This window comes from Bufo gargarizans, chromosome 1, assembly GCF_014858855.1.
Source record: "Bufo gargarizans isolate SCDJY-AF-19 chromosome 1, ASM1485885v1, whole genome shotgun sequence".
NCBI lineage: Eukaryota > Metazoa > Chordata > Amphibia > Anura > Bufonidae > Bufo > Bufo gargarizans.
In genome coordinates, this window is record NC_058080.1 from 144,364,761 (window position 1) to 144,387,782 (window position 23,022).

A 23,022-nucleotide genomic window follows, 5' to 3' on the forward strand; every position below is an offset into this window, starting at 1 on the left:
GACCCTTCTGTGATCTCTGCTTTATTGTACAATGACTGTAGCAGATGACTAGTTTTATATTGTATTCTCAATCTGATATTTCTTTAATTCAGATGGAATTAAGAGACAAAGAATTAGAACGACTGGCACTAGCTTTGGATGGTGGGCGCTCTCATGATGTTATTTCTCTAGAAGCCAGATATAGAAGTAATGAGAAGCTTGTTGCTCATCTCAATCTGCAAGTAAGTTGTCCGTTTTAAGGTTACATGGTTGTATTTAACATAGACTTTGATAAGACTTGTCAGTCTGTCCTTTGGCTGGATTCCTGATGGACCCATAAATATAATGGGCGTGAAATAAAACAGATCCTGGTAGATCATAATGGATTCATCATATTCTTCATAGGGCCTGTTTAAGCAGACACTAATGTGTACAGTGCCTTATAGTTCGATAACATTTTACAGAGGTTTTGTGTTGCAATGACTATATGCTCGTGGATATATTTCCACTGGAAGGCACACTTTTACATTTATTTATTATACTTAGTGCTGATATATTCCGCAGCACTTTACAGACATTAGCATCACACTGTCCCCAATGGGCTCACAATCTAAGCTCCCTATCAGTATGTCTTTGGAGTGTGGGAGAAAACCAGAGTAAACCCACGCAATCACGGGGAGAACATAAAAGCTCCATGCAGATGTTGTCCTTGGTCAAATTTCGAACCTAGGACTCCAGCACTGCAAGGTACATAGTGTGGGGATTTGCTCCGGTAGACAGGCTAGCGGACGCAGTACAGAGGCAACCACAAAGTCTTTAACTTAAACAGTTCAGTGTTTTATTCACACATAAGGGAAAAAAAAAAGTGACATTTTGCAGTCTAGGTGTTTGTTCACACCATGAAAAGTCCACAGAACAAAAACTTTCACCTGGTTTGCAGTTTCTCCACCTGTGGTCCACAGCAGGCTTTAGGGGCCTGTTTCTCCGCATGCGGCTCCCACAACTTTTGCACGGCACAAGTTTTCAGATTCCAAAACACCCAGGGACTGACAGCGCACCACTGTCAGAGAGGAGTAATCCACCCACAGCTGAGACTGCTGGCTAGGTTTGATATAGGCCAGTAAAGACCCGGCCTGCAGTGTGGGGAGAAGCCACCCACCCAGCACTTTGGCTACTCCCAGTAAGAGCCGGCCCGTATCAGCTTACAGCCATACTAACATAGCAACGTGTCAACCAGCACTAGCTGCCGCTGACACTTGAAAATACTGGCTCTTACTTCACTGAGGCCAGGAACCTCGGCGACACATGCCTTCCGTCAACAACGGACCCTTGCGCCTTCCTACAATAGGCATTACGTTTTACGGGAAGATAAAAAAAAATAAAAAATACGCAAACTGAAGTGCTTGTGTCTGAACGGTTCTATGGAGTGGCAACTATACATTTTACATTCAGTTTGCTCAGCAATGGGGACTCATGACAAGCTGCAAAATGATGTGTTCAGATGAGACAGAAGCTTCAGTCTTTCATGTGGGGTCAATTTAATTTTCATGGATTTAGTGCTGTTTGTGTTTTACCAGATCGAATACCTTCAGCAAGCAAACCAAGACCTTGAAAAACGTGTGCAAGAGCTCCTAGAAACGAGGCAAAATGTCACCAGTGAAGTGGTGAATCTAAGTACCAAAAATGAAGAGCTTTGTCAAGAGCTGTTGGAGATAGACCAAATGGCACAGCGGCTGGAGAGGGACAAGGAGCGGGTACTGGTGACTGCAGATGCCGAAATTGAAGAGGCAAAAGTAAGTGACGGTGCACAGAGTTAGTTTATTTTTAATCATTATTTAAGCAGGAATCTTGTGTCTGAAATGGAATTTGCGTTATTGATAAAACTGTGACTTTATATTATTTATCGATCAAATAATTTATTGGGGTTGTCCTGGCGAATTCTCCCACCTGATCTGATATGGTTAGACATACCTGCACACTGGGTGGTACAGCTGCGAGGCAGTCATACGTCACCCAGCTAGTAATGTGCACAGGTCATAGTCTAATGGGTGCACAATACTCGCTAAGCATTGGGCTGGTGGCCTCGGCAAGGTGGTATCCTTCCACTCCTGATGTCTGACTTTAGCCATCAGAGAGCTCGTCTGGCGGGTTCACACTCAGCAGCCTGCAGTGTATGAGAATACATGTTAGATAATCATGAGATTTCAGCTTATCTACTGCATTTTGTAAGGTTTGGATTAAAGAGAACTGTGATGTTTGTGAATACTTAGGAAAGGGACTTCTTAACTGGATTGTTGTATTTCTGCCTTCTAGAGTGAAATAAAAAGGCTTCACATTGAAATCGACAAACTGGAAAGCACCTTATCTCAGTATAAGTCGGTATGTAGACACTGAATAACCCATAATTGTTTTGTTTTTCAGCTTTCATATTGATCTCCCTAAAATGCCTTTTGTCACAAAGGTCCTGTGTGGTTAAAGGACATCTGTCAGCAGATCTGTACCTATGAAACTTGGCAGCTGAAGGCATCTGTGTTGGTCCCATGTTCATATGTGCCCGCACTGCTGAGAAAAATATTTTTTAATATATGCAACTGAGCCTCTAGAAGCAATGTCCTGTTACTACATTGCAGCCTATTATAGTGGATTTGGTTGTGTTGCGACCCGCAAGGTGCTGCGATCTAACGCTGCTGAATTTCTGCACGACTACATTCATTATCATTAGTTGCAACTATCAGCTGGATCATTTGCAGTCCATATGTTGCAGTGCTAAAAGTTGCCGTATAGCACTAGCCTAAAGAGAAGACTTTGCCATCATAGACCACAATACAAGTCTCATGTGATTTTGCTCTTTGTTTGCAACCATCACAGCTCTAAAATAGTCGTGACAGCAAGTTACACAAATGCTTTTGGTTGTGTGATTTTTCTGACACTTCTTGGCAAATTAAGTGGAGTGAAGACCCTTAGTGGCCATGGCTTTACAGCTCTTTTCAGGTTGATGCAGCCATATTTTTAATTGAAGTGATTTAGACATTTGCTAGTTACACCATTCGCTATTAAATGAGATTGTGTGAAAGTACAGTGACAGCGAATGATCTTGTTCTCTTTCCACCATAGTTTTCCTCATCTATTATCTTTCCATCTATGATTACCATCTTTCCTGAATCCACGTCTTAAAGGGGTTTTCTTGGATTTTAATATTGATGATCTATCCTCAGGATAGGTCATCAATATCAGATTAGTGGGGGTGCCAGGTGTCAGCACTTCAGCTGGTTGAAGAGAAGGCTGTTCTCGTGCGACCGCTGCCTTCTGTTCATTGTTTACCTGCTTGCCGTCGCAGCAGTGAACAGGTGTAACTACAAGACACTTGAATGAGGATAGATCATCAATATTAAATTCCCGTAAAACACCTTTAAGCGGGCCATAAATATGAAAATGATACTTGTGGGTGATCATTCTTAATGTGTATGCTATGATTTGCCATATTTGGTTGATTAATTGTAAGGGGTTACACTCTCAGGCAGGGCGGCGATGACAGATTCTCGTGCAGACCACAGGGTTAAAGTCCAAACGTTGCTTTATTCTTTTATGACACTCCGGCCATACAGGCAACCCCAGTTATTACTCAGTTGGTAAGGTCAAGGTCCAGCACCACAAAACAGAAACCAAACCAAAATAAATACCTGCCCGCCCGGGCTCTGGCTAATACAGGGAAGATCCTAGCTCACCTATTGAACACAGGTCACACAGAGAATTTACCTCACCCAGTTGAGGAAGCCGGGTGGGATATACACCCCTTCCAGGACTTTACCATACACTTTTCTGTTCACCTTACCACAATTGCTAGTCTGCTATAGGAGCAGACAGTCATTTAAAAAAAAAAAATGTAAACTGCCCCTCCCTGGTGGTCTGTTTAGTCTGGTATTTTGCTGGTGGAAGCTTTCATACGAATGATCTCACTGTCCACATTTCTCCCATGTGTATGTCAGGCTTTAGAGTTACATCTGACTCTGATATCTGCTTTCTTAAAGGGGTTCTTCGAGAATTAAGACAATGAAAATACTTATAACTTACTTTAGTATATTCCCAAATACATTTCATTATTTATAATGGTTCATTTCTTCTGGGGAGCAATCATTAGGAAAAATAATATGGCTGCCGTCCTATGAGTCCACACAAAACCTGTCCTAATCACACGGGAGGACAAGTTACTTCACAACACTTCATCTGAAGATCATATTAAACTGTATTTAGGATCATAATCCCTGACAAGTAAGAGAGGAAGATGGCGCAGCAATTTAACTTGTCCTCCTGTGTAATTAGGACAGGTTTTGTGTGAACTAGTAGGATGGCAGCCATTTTGTTTCTTCTAATCATTGCTCCCCAGACAAAACGAGCCATTATAACTAATGAAAGGTATTTGGGATTATATTTATAATGAAGTAATATTTAAGTATTTTCATTTTCTTCATTCCCAGAGAACCCCTTTAATCAGAATCAGTTGGTTTAAGTCATGTTTCTTTAACCTGTAGAACATTTCTTACATATATCCCTCCCTCACTACAAACCTCACACTCTCACCTTGATTGATTGCACTTGATTTGTGTGTAGAATAACAACATTTTTTTTTTTCTTGTTAGGATCTAAATACCTGTGAATTTGAGAAGAATAAACTAGCTGATGAGTTAGAAGCCAGAAAGGATGAGAATCGCAAATTAGAGTCTCTCCTGAACCATGCAGAAAATGAAAAACAGCGACTTTCAAGTAAACTTGAAAAACAGATGGTAACAGGTGAACCTTTTGTGTAACTACCTGTCTTAGTAGCTCTAAGGGCTCTTTCACACTTGAGTTGTTCTTTTCCGGCATAGAGTTCTGTCGTCGGGGCTCTATGCCGGAAGAATCCTGATCAGTTTTATCCTAATGCATTCTGAATGGAGAGAAATCCGTTCAGGATGCATCAGGATGTCTTCAGTTCAGGACCGCTTTTTGCTCCGGCCAAAAATCCTGAACACTTGCCGCAAGGCCGGATCCGGAATGAATGCCCATTGAAAGGCATTAATCCGGATCCGGCCTTAAGCTAAACGTCGTTTCAGCGCATTGCCGGACCCAACGTTTAGCTTTTTCTGAATGGTTACCATGGCTGCCGGGACGCTAAAGTCCTGGCAGCCATGGTAAAGTGTAGTGGGGAGCGAGGGAGCAGTATACTTATCGTCCGCGCGGCTCCCGGGGCGCTTCAGAGTGACGTCAGGGCGCCCCACGCGCATGGATGACGTGATCGCATGGACACGTCATCCATGCGCATGGGGCGCTCTGACGTCACTCTGGAGCGCCCCGGGAGCCGCGCGGACGGTAAGTATACTGCTCCCCCGCTCCCCACTACTACTATGGCAACCAGGACTTTTAATAGCGTCCTGGCTGCCATAGTAACACTGAACGCATTTTGAAGACTGATCCGTCTTCAAATGCTTTCAGTTCACTTGCGTTTTTCCGGATCCGGCGTGTAATTCCGGCAAATGAAGTACACGCCGGATCCGAACAACGCAAGTGTGAAAGAGCCCTAAGTGTATGTTTTCTCCTATAACCTGAGGTTTATATGGTGTATGTTCTGGTGCCTACATATCTTTCTCATTAGGGTTTTGTTTGATGGACAGATATTTTTCATTAATGAGCGGTAACCACTAATTGGCAAGTCATTTGCATTTAAAAGGCATGCAACTAGACGAGACAGTATTTGCTATGGTGATCATTGCTCGTTTGCCCCCTAGAGCAATTTTATCACAAAAAAATTGCATTTTTCTTGTTAGACAGGGATGTGGCAGCGACTAATGATAATCTTTCAGTCAGATTGAAACCTTCAATCGTCAGAAAACGAATGATTCCTCGCTTGTCATTAGATGACTAATGGCTTCTCTCTTTTTGAATCCTATCATTTCTGCCCACCTACTGATGATAGAAATCATCTTTTGGTTTTTCTAAGTACTTCGCCTGATCTCCAAGTGAGCAGGATATTTAGTACGGGAGAACCCCTTTGTGTCGGTGAAGAAGGTAACCCATTTGTTCTGCCACTTTCTGCTTTCAGAACGGGAGTTGGTGCTGGAGATTGAAAGGATGCGGACACAACATGGCATTTTGCGAACTGATCGTTCACCTTCTCGGCTGGATTCGTTTGTTAAATCCTTGGAAGAAGAAAGAGACCATTATAGAACGGAGATGGAAAAATTGGAGCGAGCACTTAATCTAAAATCCAGCACCAGGAATAGTTCCATACAGGATACTAGCAGATCGCAGAGTTCACCAGAAAAGGTCTGCCCCATGCACTAAAGTAAACATCCGAAGACCCTTTCCCATAAAAAGATCCTTTGTTAGATCTTTCCCAATCAATAGAACCAGTGTTCGTTACCGCCTTATTTCACCACTTACTGTAGTTATATCATGCCCAGGTTTGTTCTTTTATGTTCCTTCTTCATTCACCAGGATCACTGTTCTTGGTGGCAAATCTGATGGAATTACCTCCATTGCAGAAGTGACCAGTGTCTACCTTTTATGAAGCAAAGATATTTGCTGTACTACAAGACTATAGCAGATTATGATAATATGCATTTCTAATCATTTATTTGTCGTTTTCTGCTGTCTAGGACTCAGGATTGAGTGCACACCTTCGGCGTCTCACTAGGGAACGAGATGATCTCCAGAACATGTTAGATCGGTTTGAAAAACATATGGTTGAGATCCAGTCCAATGTCAAAGTGCTAACAATGGAAAGAGACAAGTTCCGGGTACTTTATGAGCAGGTAAGGTTTGAATGAAGCTTTAAAGTTCCTTTTTTTGCTGGTGACAAAAAAATAAAAATACTTTTAGAGTTAAATAATTGAGAATGAGAAATCCTTAAAGGAAAAAGTTGTTAAATAAAAAATGTAACTGCATCGTAATTTAGACTTTAAGATCAATTCCACTTAAAGGGTTTGTCTTACTTCAGTAAATGGCATTTATTATGTAGAGGAAGTTACTACAAGGCACTTGCTAATGTATTGTTTTTATCGATGTTGCTTCGTTTAGGTGGCTGGATTCATTTTTCCATCACATTTTACACTGCTTGTTGTCATGGTTACGGACAACCTGCAATCCAGCAGCGGTGGCCATGCTTGCACACTATAGGAAAAAGCAACGCCCTCTCTGGCGGGACCGTGACACTGCACATAGGCTGGTGCTTTTTCCTATAGTGTGCAAGCACGACCACCACTGATGGATTGCAGGGTGGTCGTAAACCATGAAAATAAGCAGTGTATAAGGTGATGGAAAAATGAATCCAACCAGCAAAGGAGGCAATATGGAGAATCACAATACATTAGTAAGTGCTTTGTATTAACTTTCTCTATATGATAAATGTCATTTGCCAAAGTAAGACAACCCCTTTAAGTATTTTCTATGGAAGTGCATGTGTAAATGTTAGCAATCCCCAAAAAAAACTTAAATTCCATATGTGAATGTGGCCAAGTCATGGACATTGCCATAAATGTATAAGTGAATAAAGCAGCAAAATGAAGGCAGCACTCCGGTCTTCAAGTGAAAAAGGTGGATTTTATTACATTCTCCTTCTTCTAAAATCCACCTTTTTCACTTGAAGACCGGAGTGCTGCCTTCATTTTGCTGCTTTACTTCACCGTTCCTTGTCCAGGAACCATTGTGGGATTTGCACCTGGCATACCTATAGAGTGCAGCTGCTTTCTTTCTTTTTCTGTATAAGTAAATATCCAGCTTTCTGGGTTGCAGGTGGTTTTCATTGCACTTACTCAGCTACAACCAAAAATGTATAGTTTGGATGATAACATTGCAGTTTGACGTATTTGAGAGTTTTCACCCCAATGTCTTCTCTCCTGAATGATAAAAGATGCCTGATAAACCTTTCTACAGTCAGTTTTATGCTGTAGGAAAAATAGCTATTCATAGGGACACATTATGCAAGACATCATTATGCTTTCCACATCCGTATGTCCATTCCGCAAAAGTTAGAACATGTCCTAATCTTACCTGCAAATGTGAGACACGCACCTATTAAAGGCATTGGGGCCGCAAAAACAAAACAAAAAACCTGATGATGCAATACGGACTTTATCCGTATTTTGTGAATCCAAATTTTGCAACAAAATACTTATGGCAATGTTAATGTACTGCTACTAAGGCCTCTTTCACACTTGCGTTGTCCGGATCCAGCGTGTACTCCACTTGCCGGAATTACACGCCGGATCCGGAAAAACGCAAGTGAACTGAAAGCATTTGAAGACGGATCCGTCTTCAAAATGCGTTCAGTGTTACTATGGCACCCAGGACGCTATTAAAAGTCCTGGTTGCCATAGTAGTAGTGGGGAGCGGTATACTTACCATCCGTGCGGCTCCCGGGGCGCTCCAGAATGACGTCAGAGCGCCCCATGCGCATGGATGACGTGCCATGCGATCACGTCATCCATGCGATTACGTCATCCATGCGTGTGGGGCGCCCTGACGTCATTCTGAGCGCCCCGGGAGCCGCACGGACGGTAAGTATGCTGCTCCCCCGCTCCCCACTACACTTTACAATGGCTGCCAGGACTTGAGCGTCCCGGCAGCCTTGGTAACCATTCAGAAAAAGCTAAACGTCGGATCCGGCAATGCGCCGAAACGACGTTTAGCTTAAGGCCGGATCCGGATCAATGCCTTTCAATGGGCATTAATTCCGGATCCGGCCTTGCGGCAAGTCTTCAGGATTTTTGGCCGGAGCAAAAAGCGCAGCATGCTGCAGTATTTTCTCCGGCCAAAAAACTTTCCGGTCCTGAACTGAAGACATCCTGATGCATCCTGAACGGATTTCACTCCATTCAGAATGCATTAGGATAAAACTGATCAGGATTCTTCCGGCATAGAGCCCCGACGACGGAACTCTATGCCGGAAGAAAAGAACGCAGGTGTGAAAGAGCCCTAAGATATGTATACCACTCTACTCGGGGGTCAGCAGCTGGACCCCCACAATCAAAACTTGTTACTTGTCTCTCTAACATGTCAGGAATAGCAACCATATTGTTGTGAAGCCACTGTGTTATCAGTCTAATCAGAGTTTGACTGTGTTCATCATCTGCTACTTTGTTGTAGAGCCGTCACATTGTTGTACATCATGATTATAATTTTTTTTAATAGAGTCTTTTGTATAAAATATTTTAAATCTGCTTATTTGCAGGCCCAGAACGAGCTGACATTGACTAAGCGAGACTCGTCTCTTCTCCGCAAGAGTGCCTCATCAGTCAATGAACTGCGCCATCTAGAGGAGGAAAGAGATCTAGTCCAGTCAGACTTAGGAAGAGTTCAGGATGAGAATGATGGACTCAGAGACAAAATTAAGGTTAGGATGTTTTCTTTGTCTTTACATAAGACAGAATATTTAGTAACCTGCTAAAGGGCAGGGCCTCCGTACATGGTATGCAGGCTGGTCAGCCATGATGAGATATCGTAGGCAGGACTGCATAATCACCATCTATTGTAGAGAAGTATAGTGAGCCTCCCTCCCCACAGGCAGTTGTACAAGTTGAAGCAACCACATACCCATTTCTTTGACTAGTTGCTTGTGGCCATTTTAAATCATTCCTGGAGAGCCTCTTTAAATAAATTTGCACTGATGTTTTTCTTTTAATTGTACTGGACATATGCTTCCTAAATGCAAAATTAAGTACCTTCATTAAAAATTTCCCACCACTGTGCTGTCACATAGCTGACCTGGCTAAATTTGACAGCACACTGCTCCTGGATTTGTTGGCTCTTTCTTCGCCCTTCCTCTTTGGTTATCAGTGTTAGGGTTCATTCAGACGGCCGTATCCTATCCGCAAAAATGCGGATCCCTTTTTTGCGGATTAGATGCTGACCCATTCTCTTCTATGGGGCCCTTTACTATTCCACGGTTCCGCAAAACAAATGAAACATGTCCTATACTTGTCCGTGAAAATCAGGACATGGCCCCATTGAAGTCTTTTTTTAAATCTGATCATTATTTATTTTTCATATTCAAAAAATAAAATAAAAAAATATAGCAATTAAACATATGACAGTATGAATGTACATGTCCAAAAAGTAAAAGTGGAATCCAGTCCATCCAAGAAATGAACCAAGAGGTAGCATGTACATAAAATACATAAAACCCATTGAAGTCTATGGGTCCACAAAAATACAGAATGCTATCCGTTTTTTTTGCGGATCCGCAAAAAAAACGGATAGCATTCAGTATTTCTCGCCCATTCCATTGGGGGACACAGACCATGAGTATAGCTTAGGCTACCACTAGGAGGAGACACTATGCAAATAAGAAAAAACAGCTCCTCCTCCACTGGCTATACCCCTGTGCTCCAACAGGAGGACCTCAGTTTTAGCTTAGTGTTGGATAAGGAGGTGACACTCCTGCTCCTGCAGGGTTGTCCCTGTAGTTTTTTCTTCTCCTGTTTGTTGTTTTTCTACTCAGAGGACGCAGGGTCGCATGGTGCATCCCTGGTCTCTCAGCGGAGCGAGCGCCGGGATCGCATGACCGTCCCAGGCTACCTCCCTTTCTCCCCAGAAGATAAGTGGAACCGGGCTCGACCTGCAGCTCCGGTGGCCTACCAGATCCGGGGTCACCTAGTCCTGCTCTCTTTCCAGTGCACTGCCACTCCTTGTGCCAGATGACTGAAGAGGTGAACCCCTGCTGGTCCGGAGCAGAGGGTGAAGACTGCAGGACTCGGATAAGTACAGCGGCTCTCCTGCAAAACTCCTTCTCCCCCTGTGCTCACGCTGTGACACGGCTCCTTAGGGCTTACCTGTGGATCTGGGTGGGCCTGCTGGGTGAGAGGGAGGAGGTTCCTTCTCGGGGCAGTGGCTTTTCGCAGCGCCCCCTGCACGGCGGGCGCCATTTTAGGAGTCGGGGTCTGCCTTTTTTCTTGTTTTCCCGCGCGTGCGTTTTTTCGCTTTGCCTCAGCGCTTCATCCACGCTTGGCTGCTACTCCAGCTCCTCACCGGTCACGGTAGGACAGATAGTGTTCTGCAAGCTGTAGGAGACCCTGACTCCGGGATTGCCGCCGTCATGCCAAGACCTGGGGCCTCCCAAAAATCTAAAGCAACTCCTCAGGTTCCACTGGGATCCTGTTTGGTTTGCAGCTTACCACTATCGGTTACAGGCTCCTGTGACTCTTGCCTTGCCTCGGGACAGGATCATCCTCCTCCCCCTCCACCAAACCAGCCCAGTCCCTCCTCCACCCCTTTGGAGCCCGCGGAGCCCTCCTCGGCCTCTGCCATAGCTAGGGCGGCTGCGGACTTGGTCCAAGTCTCGCGTGCGGCCATGGCCTTTAGGGAATGCATGGCGGCCTTGGATCCACCGCCTGCGGTGCCTGTGGTTAGCACCGCTCCACCTTTCGGTGCCCCCCACAGAGAACGCTCGACTGTTAAGAGGCAGCGTACGCAGCAGCATCCCTCCTCGGAGGACTCTGCTTCTCCCCCTCGCAGGGACTGCAGGTCTGAAGGGGAAAGGTCTGGCTCGGACGAGGACACGGAACCGGAACCCTCGCCTAAGCTCTCCACCATGGTGGCAGACTTTGTCACGGCGGTCCGTGATACCTTTGACATCCAGGGGGAACCTGCCTTCTGCGGTAGCCAGGAATTCCCCCTTTTCCGCTCCAGAAGGGGTGACGCACCAGAGGCAGTCACATTCCCCATTCATAGCGAGTTCGCCAAGGTCCTTTCAAAGGCATGGGAGCGCCCTTAATCACCAATTTTCTGCCACAAGGCGCATGGATACTCTGTATCCTTTCCCAGCAGATATTGTGCAGCAGTGGTCTTCTCCTAATGTCGACCCGGCGGTGGCCAGATTGGCTAAGAATACGTCAATACCAGTCCTGGACGGGTCCTCCCTTCAGTACTCCGTTGACAGGCGTTTGGACTCTCTTTTCAAAGCCATCTTTACTCTGGCGGGCACAGGTCTGCGGCCCGCGTTCGCCTCAGCCTGGGTAGCCAGGGTGCTTTCGGTGTGGTTGCAGCACCATCATCAGGACCTCGCGGAGCAGGATGCCTCTGCGGACACCCTGAACTTCGTCCTCCAGATGTCCCAAGCGACAACATTCCTCTGTGAAGCCTCATTTCACGTCAGCACTCTTTGCGCGGGTTTCGGCCCTCTCGGTCACACAGCGCAGGGAGGTCTGGTTGAAGGTCTGGGACGCAGACTCTTCCTCCAATCGCTCCCTCACTAACCTCCCCTTTGCGGGCTCCAGGCTCTTCGGTGCTAAGCTGGACGAGATTATGTCTGATGCTACAGGGGGCAAGAGCACACAGCTGCCCCAATCTAGATCCAAGCGCGCCTTCAGAGCTCGCCCCTTTGGCTCTAGAAACCAGTCCTTTCGGTGCTCCTCCTCCAGGTCGGCGACAGCCCCCTCCTCCGGCGGCTCTCAGGACTCCCGCAAGAAGCCTTCCTTTAAGCCTCAACCTTCCTGGCGCCCGCTGGCACAATTCCAGGGGAGTTCTGCCCGCCCCGCGGCTCTCAAGCAGTCCTCTGCCTGAAGGGGCGCCCCCACCGCCTGCGGTGGGGGGGCCGTCTGCTCTCCTTTCAGCAGGTCTGGAGAGCTCACGGTCAAGACGCCTGGACCCTGGAAATTATAACTTCCGGTTACAAGATAGAATTCGCTTCCAGACCTCCGGAACGTTTCTTCCCTTCTCGGGTTCCAGGGGATCTGGCCCGAGCCTCAGCCCTTTTACAAGTGGTCTCTTCCCTTCTGGTCCGGGGAGTAGTTGCCCCAGTTCCTCTGGAGGAACAGAGTACAGGGTTCTACTCAAATCTCTTTGTAGTGCCAAAGAAGGAGGGATAATTGCGTCCGGTCCTAGACCTGAAGCTCTTAAACAAGTCCCTGTGGGTGCAGAGGTTCCGGATGGAATCCCTCCGCTCAGTTATTGCTTCTCTTCTTCCAGGGGAGTTCCTTGCGTCAGTGGACATCCGGGACGCCTATCTGCATGTCCCTATTGCAGAATCTCACCACAGATTCCTGCGCTTCGTCCTTGGCGGCCGTCATCAGTTCGTCGCCCTTCCCTTTGGGCTGGCGTCAGCCCCACGAGTATTCACAAAGATCTTGGCGCCGCTCATGGCGCTTCTTCGCACCAGGGGCATATCTCTGTTGCCCTACCTGGACGACGTACTGATAAAGGCTCCCTCTCGTCCCCAGGCAGAAGACTGCGTCAGGATCACTGTTCAGACTCTGCAACAGTTCGGCTGGCTGATCAACTTCCCGAAGTCCTCTCTCCAACCTTCCCAGAGGGTGACCTTCCTGGGGATGATTCTGGACACCACTGCAGCCCGGGTATTCCTTCCGGATTGCAAGTTCTCACGGATACGGGAGTCGGTGTCTCGCCTTCTGCATTCCCCGTGTATCTCCATCAGGGAGTGCATGCAGGTTCTGGGGCTTATGGTGGCCTCCTTCAAGGCTGTCCCCTTTGCCCAGTTTCACACTTGGCCTCTGCTACAGGCGATCCTGTCCTTCTGGGACAGGACATCGAGGCGTCTGGACTCTCAGATCCGCCTACCTCCTCGGGTTCGCATGGAACTCCCGTGGTGGCTGTCCCCTCAGAATCTGACTTCAGGGGCGATCCTTCCTCCCAATCTCCTGGACAGTCGTCACCACCGATGCCAGTCTGCTGGTTTGGGGTGGCGTTCTCTGGGCTCGGACTGTACAGGGGGTGTGGTCAGAGGTGGAAGCCCGCCTTCCGATCAACATACTGGAGCTCAGAGCAATTTTCCTCTCTGTCTCATTGGACCCCCCCCCCCCCCCCCCCAGCTGGTCTCCCGGTGAGGGTCCAGTCGGACAATGCCACAGCTGTGGCCTACATCAATCATCAGGGCGGAACCTGCAGCCGGACGGTGATGCAAGAGGTGAAAAGGATCCTCCAGTGGGCAGAAACTCATAACTCATGTTCCAATATTGTCTGCAGTGTACATCCCAGGGGTCGAAAACTGGACGGCAGACTTTCTCAGCCGCAACAGGGTGGATCTGGGAGAGTGGTCTCTGCATCCGGACGAATTTGAAGACGTCTGTCGCCTTTGGGGGCCGCCCGGACGTGGACCTGATGGCGTCCAGGCTCAACAACAAGGTTCCCACATTCCTGGCCCGAGCTTGGGATCCGGAGGCGTACAGGGTGGACGCTCTGGTGTCTCCGTGGCAAGACTTCGCGCTCCTCTATGTCTTCCCACCTCTGCCTCTACTCCCAAAGTTCTTCGCAGGGTCGCGGCGGAAGGGATCCCGACCATACTCATCGCCTCCGATTGGCCTCGCAGTGCCTGGTTCTCGGAGGTCACTCGGATGCTGGCAGACGTTCCGTGGCCTCTTCCTCTCAGAGAGGACCTGCTGTCTCAAGGACCGCTCTTCCACCAGAATTTACAGCCGCTTCGTTTAACGGCGTGGCTGTTGAGACCTCCATCTTGAAGAAGAGGGGCTTCTCAGACTCTGTCGTGAGGACCATGATAAGAACCAGGAAACCAGCTTCCTCCCGGATATGCTATCGTACCTGGAAGGCCTTTCTTGCCTTTTGCGAGAAGTTAGGTGTTTTTCCCCTTCGCTTCTCCGTTCCGGTGGTCCTCTCCTTTCTCCAGTCGGGTCTTGAGATGGCAAGGTCCCTGAGTTCTCTGAAGGGTCAGGTCTCGGCTCTGGCCATTTTCAGCGGTCTCTAGCTCTGCTCGGTCCGGTGAGGACCTTCCTGCAGGGGGTGGTGCATTCGGTCCATCCATATGTCCCTCCCCTGCCCCCCTGAGATCTGAACCTGGTTCTGTCTTCTCTCCAGACAGCTCCTTTTGAGCCCCTGAGGGATATTTCCCTGAGTCTTCTCACCTGGAAGGTGGTCTTTTTGGTGGCCATCACCTCTATCAGGAGGGTTTCGGAGCTGGCCGCCCTTTCCTCCAAGGAACCCTTTTTGGTCTTCCACAAGGATAAGGTGGTACTGCGGCCAGCCCCTTCTTTTTTGCCCAAGGTGGTCTCCGCCTTCCACCTTAACCACCTCCGGACCGCCTAACGCACATGTGCGTTCCGGAGGTGGCAGCGCTGCGCACAGTCACGCATATACGCATCATCTCGCGAGACGCGAATATGCGCATGCGCAGTTCGCGCCGGCATTTCGCACAGCAGTATTTCGTCAGCAACCTGCCAGCCAATGATCGTGGCTGGCAGGTTGCTGATTTTTAAAAAATCCAATCAAAGTGCCAGATAGCAGATCATATTTGTAAATATGATCTGTTATATGGCTGCCTGCTCCTCTGCTGGTTCTTTTTGTCGGTTGGATCCAGCAGAGGAGCAGGCTTCACAGTGAGTACACCAAACACTACACTATAGCCCCTGATCACCCCCCTGAACCCCAATTAACCCTTTGATCACCCCTTTGATCACCCCTGTCAATCACAAGTGAAAAGAAAAAAGTGATCAGTGCAAACTGTCACTTTTTTTTTTCACTGTTATTGACCGTTAGGTTTTAGGTATAGTTTAGGTCCCTTGGTTAGGTAGTTAGCGATCAGTTAGCGCCCAGCCCACCGCACCGCAGTCCGTTATTCGCTGATTAGCGTATCGCTAATCAGCATTTGTACTTTTATAGTATCTGGAAGTGATCAAAACTGATCACGGTCAGATCTATAATAGTACTAGTGTCACTTTAGTTCGCCCTCCACCCAAAACGCAGTGTTTGCCCGATCAGGCCTGATCGGTCGCCCACACGTGCGTTCGCCCACACCCGCCCCACCGCAGTGACAAAAAAAATATTTTTTTTTGATCACTGCACATTCACTTTACACGCACTGCGGCGATAAAAAAAATCAGTTTTGATATTTTTTATCAACCGCAGCGGCCTCCGGTACTTCGCTAGCCTCCCCTTTGTAAGACAGGCTTGCTTTTTTTTTCTTGGGTAGTCTCAGGGAATACCCCTAAATTTAGTTGCCCACATGTCTAACAGGGGGTATTCCTCTGAAGAGGCCTACAGGCTTCTGACCCAGTCGGATGAGGAGTGGGAACCCTCATCTGATGAATCCAGCGGGTCAGAATACGAACCTGTAGAAAGCAGTGGCTCTCTGACCCAAAGTTCGGACGAGGAGGCTGAGGTCCCTGATACCACCAGGCGTACCCGGCCCTGTGTCGCTAGACCGCAGGTTGCGCAGGATCCGCTTCAAGAGCAGCAGAGTGGGGCTGGTGCTGTCGGATTACGTGGTGAGGCATACACCAGCAGCCCAGCCCTCCCTGGACCTAGTACCAGCACTGCCGTACAACCTGGTGAAGTAGCGAGCACCAGAAGGGCAGTTGAAGCTGGTACGGTGGCACGTGCAGTAGTGACCCCGTCGCAGCCACCGCAAAGACGTGCCCGTAGAGCCCCTAGAATTCCAGAGGTGCTGGCAAACCCTGATTGGCAGTCCCCAACTTCAGCCGCACCTGTAGTTTTCCCTTTCACTGCCCAGTCTGGAGTTCGGGTTGAGACGGCTCAGATCGGTTCGGCCCTGGGATTTTTTGAGCTGTTCTTGACTGCGGAGCTCTTAGACTTAGTTGTGGCAGAGACAAACCGGTATGCCACACAATTTATCACCGCTAACCCGGGAAGCTTTTATGCCCAGCCTTTCCGGTGGAAACCAGTCCAAGTTTCCGAACTTAAAACTTTTCTGGGCCTCCTCCTCAACATGGGCCTGACAAAAAAGCATGAATTGCGGTCATATTGGTCCACGAACCCGATTCATCACATGCCCATGTTCTCTGCTGCCATGTCCAGGGCACGTTTTGAGGCCATCCTGCGGTTCCTGCACTTTAGTGACAACACCGCCTCCCGTCCCAGGGGCCACCCTGCTTTTGACCGGCTCCACAAAATTCGGCCCCTCATAGACCATTTCAACCAGAAATTTGCAGATATTTATACCCCAGAGCAAAACATCTGCATAGACGAGTCCCTGATACATTTTACCGGGCGCCTTGGCTTCAAACAATACATCCCAAGCAAGCGCGCCCGGTATGGGGTCAAATTGTATAAGCTCTGTGAAAGGGCCACAGGCTATACCCACAAATTTCGGGTCTATGAGGGAAAAGATCAGACCCTGGAGCCGGTCGGTTGCCCTGACTACCTGGGGAGCAGTGGGAAGACAGTTTGGGACTTGGTGTCACCCTTATTCGGCAAGGGGTACCATCTTTATGTGGACAATTTTTACACAAGTGTGGCCCTCTTTAGGCATTTGTTTCTAGAACGGATTGGCGCCTGTGGTACCTGCGCGAACTAGTCGCGCGGGCTTCCCCCAACGGCTCGTTACCACCCGTCTTGCAAGGGGGCAGAGGGCCGCACTGTGTAACGAAGAACTGCTCGCGGTGAAATGGAGAGACAAGCGTGACGTTTACATGCTCTCCTCCATTCACGCAGACACGACAATACAAATTGAGCGAGCAACCCGTGTCATTGAAAAGCCCCTCTCAGTCCACGACTATAACCTCCACATGGGAGGGGTCGACTTCAATGACCAGATGTTGTCTCCGTATTTAGTTTCCCGACGCACCAGACGCTGGTATAAGAAGGTGTCTGTATATTTAATTCAGTTGGCTCTGTACAATAGTTTTGTTCTCTACAGTAAGGCTGGGAGAACTGGATCCTTCCTCAAATTTCAGGAAGAGATCATCGAGAACCTCCTGTATCCAGGAGGTTCCGTGGCCCCAACCACCAGTGTAGTTAGCCGTCTACACGAGCGACATTTCCCCAATGTCGTTCCTGGTACCTCAACCCAACAGTCACCCCGAAAAAGATGTCGTGTCTGTAGCAGGAGTGGAATAAGGCGTGACACCCGCTATTTCTGTCCTGACTGTCCGGACCACCCTGCCCTATGCTTTGGAGAGTGTTTCCGGAAGTACCACTCACAGGTACACTATTAGCATAGGGATCATCTCACCAGGACAGGCACACAGGGCTATTAGGGCCCATTCACTCACTGCTGCTGCAAACGTCTCCTTTCACATGGGACAAAGTGCATAACGCACTTCGCCACATCTTTGGGCGATTTGCGCTTTGCACATTGACCCATGGGGAAGGAGAGGTTTGTTCTATAAAGGTAAAAAAACAAAAAAAAAAAAAAAAAAACACCAGTAAGCAAACACGTTAATGTTCAGTTAAAAAAGTTAAAGTTTATATGTTCTGTTGCAAAGTTAATAAAATTATTGCGTTGCGGCCTGGTTTTTTCTTTTTTTTTTTTTTTCTTTTTTTACCTTCCAGGTGGACCAACCGATCGACTAGCTGCAGCACCGATGTGCATTCTGACAGAAGCATTGCGCTGCTGTCAGATTACACGCAAGTCGGTGTATGCGGCGCTGCAAGACGGGATTTTCTCCTCTGCAGTGACAGATACGTTTGCCGAGGCATACGAGCTGAGGAGGAGGCGGCGTTCCTATGCTTTGGCAAGCACTTTGTGTGTATATATATATATATATATATATATATATATATATAAAAAAATCCCGGCAATGATTTATTCATCCACATCGATTGATGTGAATGGAGAAATCTGGTTTGCCAGGGCATAAGAGCTAAGTGGGTATGGATGTAGGGCGGAGCTCCTATGTCTTGGCAGACGCCTTTCCCCTCCATTTTTTATTTTTTTTGGCAGAGATTTTTTCATCCACATTGATCGATGCGAATGAAGAAATCTGTGCCGTTCATTTTTTTCTTTCAGCCCAGAGGCTGAACGGAAAAAAAAAATCTCATTACCTGTATGCTCAATATAAGGAGAAGAGCAGAAACTCCTAATGCTGGCCATACATGTAATGATTGCGGAGACCCTCAAATGCCAGGGCAGTACAAACACCCCACAACTGACCCCATTTTGGAAAGAAGACACCCAAGGTATTTGCTGAGGGGCATGTTGAGTCCATGAAAGATTTAAATTTTTGTCCTAAGTTAGCGGAAAGTGAGACTTTGTGAGAAAAAAAAATAAATAATCAATTTCCGCTAACTTATGCAAAAAAAATAAAAAATTCTATGAACTTGCCAGGCCCCTCATTGGATACCTTGGGGTGTCTTCTTTCCAAAGTGGGGTATTTATACTGCCCTGGCTTTTTAGGGGCCCTAAAGCGTGAGAAGAAGTCTGGGATCCAAATGTCTAAAAATGCCCTCCTAAAAGGAATTTGGGCCCCTTTGCGCATCTAGGCTGCAAAAAAGTGTGACACATCTGGTATCACCGTACTCAGGAGAAGTTGGGGAATGTGTTTTGGGGTGTCATTTTACATATACCCATGCTGGGTGAGAAAATATCTTGGTCAAATGCCAACTTTGTATAAACAAATGGGAAAAGTTGTCTTTTGCCAAGATATTTCTCTCACCCAGCATGGGTATATGTAAAATGACACCCCAAAACACATTCCCCAACTTCTCCTGAGTACGGCTGATACCAGATGTGTGACACTTTTTTGATGCCAAGGTGGGCAAAGGGGCACATATTCCAAAGTGCACCTTTCGGATTTCACCGGTCATTTTTTACAGATTTTGATTGCAAAGTACTTCTCACACATATGGGCCCCTAAATTGCCAGGGCAGTATAACTACGCCACAAGTGACCCCATTTTGGAAAGAAGACACCCCAAGGTATTCCGTGAGGGGCATGGCGAGTTCCTAGAATTTTTTATTTTTTGTCGCAAGTTAGTGGAATATGAGACTTTGTAAGGAAAAAAGAGAAGAAAAAAAAAATCATCATTTTCCGCTAACTTGTGACAAAAAATAAAAAATTCTAGGAACTCGCCATGCCCCTCACGGAATACCTTGGGGTGTCTTCTTTCCAAAATGGGGTCACTTGTGGCGTAGTTATACTGCCCTGGCAATTTAGGGGCCCAAATGTGTGAGAAGTACCTTGCAATCAAAATGTGTAAAAAATGGCCTGCAAAATCTGAAAGGTGCACTTTGGAATATGTGCCCCTTTGCCCACCTTGGCAGCAAAAAAGTGTGACACATCTGGTATCGCCGTACTCAGGAGAAGTTGGGGAATGTGTTTTGGGGTGTCATTTTACATATACCCATGCTGGATGAGAGAAATATCTTGGCAAAAGACAACTTTTCCCATTTTTTTATACAAAGTTGGCATTTGACCAAGATATTTTTCTCACCCAGCATGGGTATATGTAAAATGACACCCCAAAACACATTCCCCAACTTCTCCTGAGTACGGCGATACCAGATGTGTGACACTTTTTTGCTGCCAAGGTGGGCAAAGGGGCACATATTCCAAAGTGCACCTTTTGGATTTGCACGGCCATTTTTTTACACATTTTGATTGCAAGGTACTTCTCACACATTTGGGCCCCTAAATTGCCAGGGCAGTATAACTACGCCACAAGTGACCCCATTTTGGAAAGAAGACACCCCAAGGTATTCCGTGAGGGCATGGCGAGTTCCTAGAATTTTTATTTTTGTCGCAAGTTAGTGAATATGAGACTTTGTAAGAAAAAATAAAATCATCATCATTTTCCGCTAACTTGTGACAAAAAATAAAAAGTTCTATGAACTCACTATGCCCATCAGCGAATACCTTAGGGCAGGGGTGCACAACCTGCGGCCCGGGGGCCACATGCGGCCCTTGATACCATTCTGTGCGGCCCCCAACCATCTGGTAACAGACATGTATGCCTATGTCTTGTGGCTGCTCACATGTATTTTTCATGTATTTCTCCCATTAGAGGGGAGTCCTGGAAGTGTAACTAGACATGAATGGTATATAATGTGTGTTCAATATGCCATAAGTACAATATTTCAGTTGTTAATACACCTTTAAATTTTAATTTCGGCCCTCGTCATTAGTTTAGTCTGGCAATGTGGCCCCCAATCGGGAAACGTTGTGCACCCCTGCCTTAGGGTGTCTACTTTCCGAAATGGGGTCATTTGTGGGGGTTTTCTACTGTTTGGGCATTGTAGAACCTCAGGAATCATGACAGGTGCTCAGAAAGTCAGAGCTGTTTCAAAAAGCGGAAATTCACATTTTTGTACCATAGTTTGTAAATGCTATAACTTTTGCCCAAACATTTTTTTTTTATCAAAGACATGTAGAACAATAAATTTGGCAAAAAATTTATATATGGATGCCGTTTTTTTTGCAAAATTTTACAGCTGAAAGTGAAAAATGTCATTTTTTTGCAAAAAAATCGTTACATTTTGATTAATAACAAAAAAAGTAAAAATGCCAGCAGCAATGAAATACCACCAAATGAAAGCTCTATTAGTGAGAAGAAAAGGAGGTAAAATTCATTTGTATGGTAAGTTGCATGACCGAGCGATAAACGGTGAAAGTAGTGTAGTGCCGAAGTGTAAAAAGTGCTCTGGTCATGAAGGGGGTTTCACCTAGCGGGGCTGAAGTGGTTAATGAGGACATAATTCTGCCCTCTTTTTGCCCCACTCCGGCGAACCCCAAGGAGCGCGCTCTCCATCCTCTAGATGTTGTCCGTGCTTTGCGGGTGTACCTGTCGGTTACTGCCCCATTTCGCCGCTCGGACTCCCTTTTTGTGATTCCCGAGGGGCCTCGTAAGGGTCTGGCTCCAAGGTCACTGTGGCTCGGTGGATTCGGTCGACTATTGTCATGGCCTATCCTTCCCGGGGTAGGGTTCCCCCAGCGGGGGTTACCGTGCACTCCACCAGGGCGGTGGCGGCCTCCTGGGCTAAGCGCAATCGAGCCTCTACATCACAAATTTGTAAGGCAGCCACCTGGTCGTCCTTGCATACCTTTTACCAAGTTCTACCAGCTGCACTCTCTGGCGTTGGGCGATGCTGCGCTAGGGCGCAAGGTACTGCAGGCTGTGGTCCCTGTTTAACCATTGGACGTTTCCCTCTGGAGGTGTTGGTCTCCCACCCCATGGACTGCTCTAGGACGTCCCATGGTCTGTGTCCCCCAATGGAATAGGGCGAGTAAAGGAGATTTTTTTTTTTTTTGTGAAACTCACCTGTAAAAAAATGTTCTCGTCTTTTTCATTGGGGGACACAGCTCCCACCCATTCTTGTCTGTTACAGGAGGGGTTGGTTCTATCTATCGAGAACTTATGTTTAACGGCCTGATGGCGGTGTTCCTCGGTTCTGTTTTCTTTGTTAATATTTGGTTTTGGTCTCCTTCTCCTACTGCTTTTGCACGCACTGAGGTCCTCCTATTGGAGCATGGGGGTATAGCCAGTGGAGGAGGAGCTGTTTTTTCTAAGCTATACCCATGGTCTGTGTCCCCCAATGGAAAAGACGAGAAAAAGATTTTACAGGTGAGTTTCACAAAAAAAATCTCCTTTTTTGCGGAAAGCATAAGGCCGTCTGAATGAGCCCTTAGAGATGACAGCAGTGATGGAAAGTAGCTGGTAGATCAAAGTTTGGAGATGGAGGAAAACATCCAAGTCTTCAGAAAGCAAATATAATGAGCGCACACACATGGCAGTCTACAGGGTGAGGGGCATCACACAGGCTGTGTATTAGTGTAGCGCTACAGGAGAGTATTCAACAGACTCTAACTGGGCAGTGGAGATCACAAACTACTCAGTATAATTGTCAGCACAAGGAGGAAGAAATAACTTGTTGGCCGTAGGAGGAGAAATCAGTACAGGAATGAAACTGTGCTGTTACATGAGAGAAGGTGAGGGCAGGAGCATCCTGGACACACAGGCCTCATACCCAGCATGTATTACTGTGAGTCCTCATAAAAAAAGACTGAAAAAGGGAGCAAGCTGTAAACTGTTTTTCAGTTTAGTTAAATTCAGAAGGTGTGAAATTGAATAAAGGAATGTAGTCTGCAGCTTGAAGCTCACAGTAGCCACTGACATGTAAAAAAATGTTTTCCATGTCAAAGGTGTCCATAGCCTTTAAACCTTAGAAGTATTATGCAGGAGTTTTTTTATGTATATTGCCAGTGTGTATACTTGGAGGTTGCACATATTGTTAATACACATATGCATATTTGTCTGCTGTGAGCGGCTACATACAAGAATACATTTTGTAGCTGTTTGCAGCGGCTGAATTTTAAAGGGGTTATCCGGTAAATTATAGTGGTGACCTATCCTCTGGACACACTGGGAT

The 23,022-nt window shown here is 46.9% G+C and overlaps 1 protein-coding gene across 3 annotated transcripts in view; it reads left to right on the forward strand.

The window, feature by feature from the left end:
- CEP135 (centrosomal protein 135) overlaps nucleotides 1–23,022 on the forward strand; it is an 86,613-nt gene that overhangs the window by 22,433 nt on the left and 41,158 nt on the right. For 2 of the 3 annotated variants that reach the window (XM_044299413.1, XM_044299420.1), the window contains exons 7-13: nucleotides 93–221; nucleotides 1,557–1,772; nucleotides 2,293–2,358; nucleotides 4,617–4,767; nucleotides 6,056–6,279; nucleotides 6,612–6,767; nucleotides 9,185–9,346. In XM_044299413.1, coding sequence (XP_044155348.1) covers nucleotides 93–221; nucleotides 1,557–1,772; nucleotides 2,293–2,358; nucleotides 4,617–4,767; nucleotides 6,056–6,279; nucleotides 6,612–6,767; nucleotides 9,185–9,346 — 1,104 coding nt within the window. The remainder of the gene's footprint in view (nucleotides 1–92; nucleotides 222–1,556; nucleotides 1,773–2,292; nucleotides 2,359–4,616; nucleotides 4,768–6,055; nucleotides 6,280–6,611; nucleotides 6,768–9,184; nucleotides 9,347–23,022) is intronic. The other variant, XM_044299425.1, reaches the window with a different exon arrangement.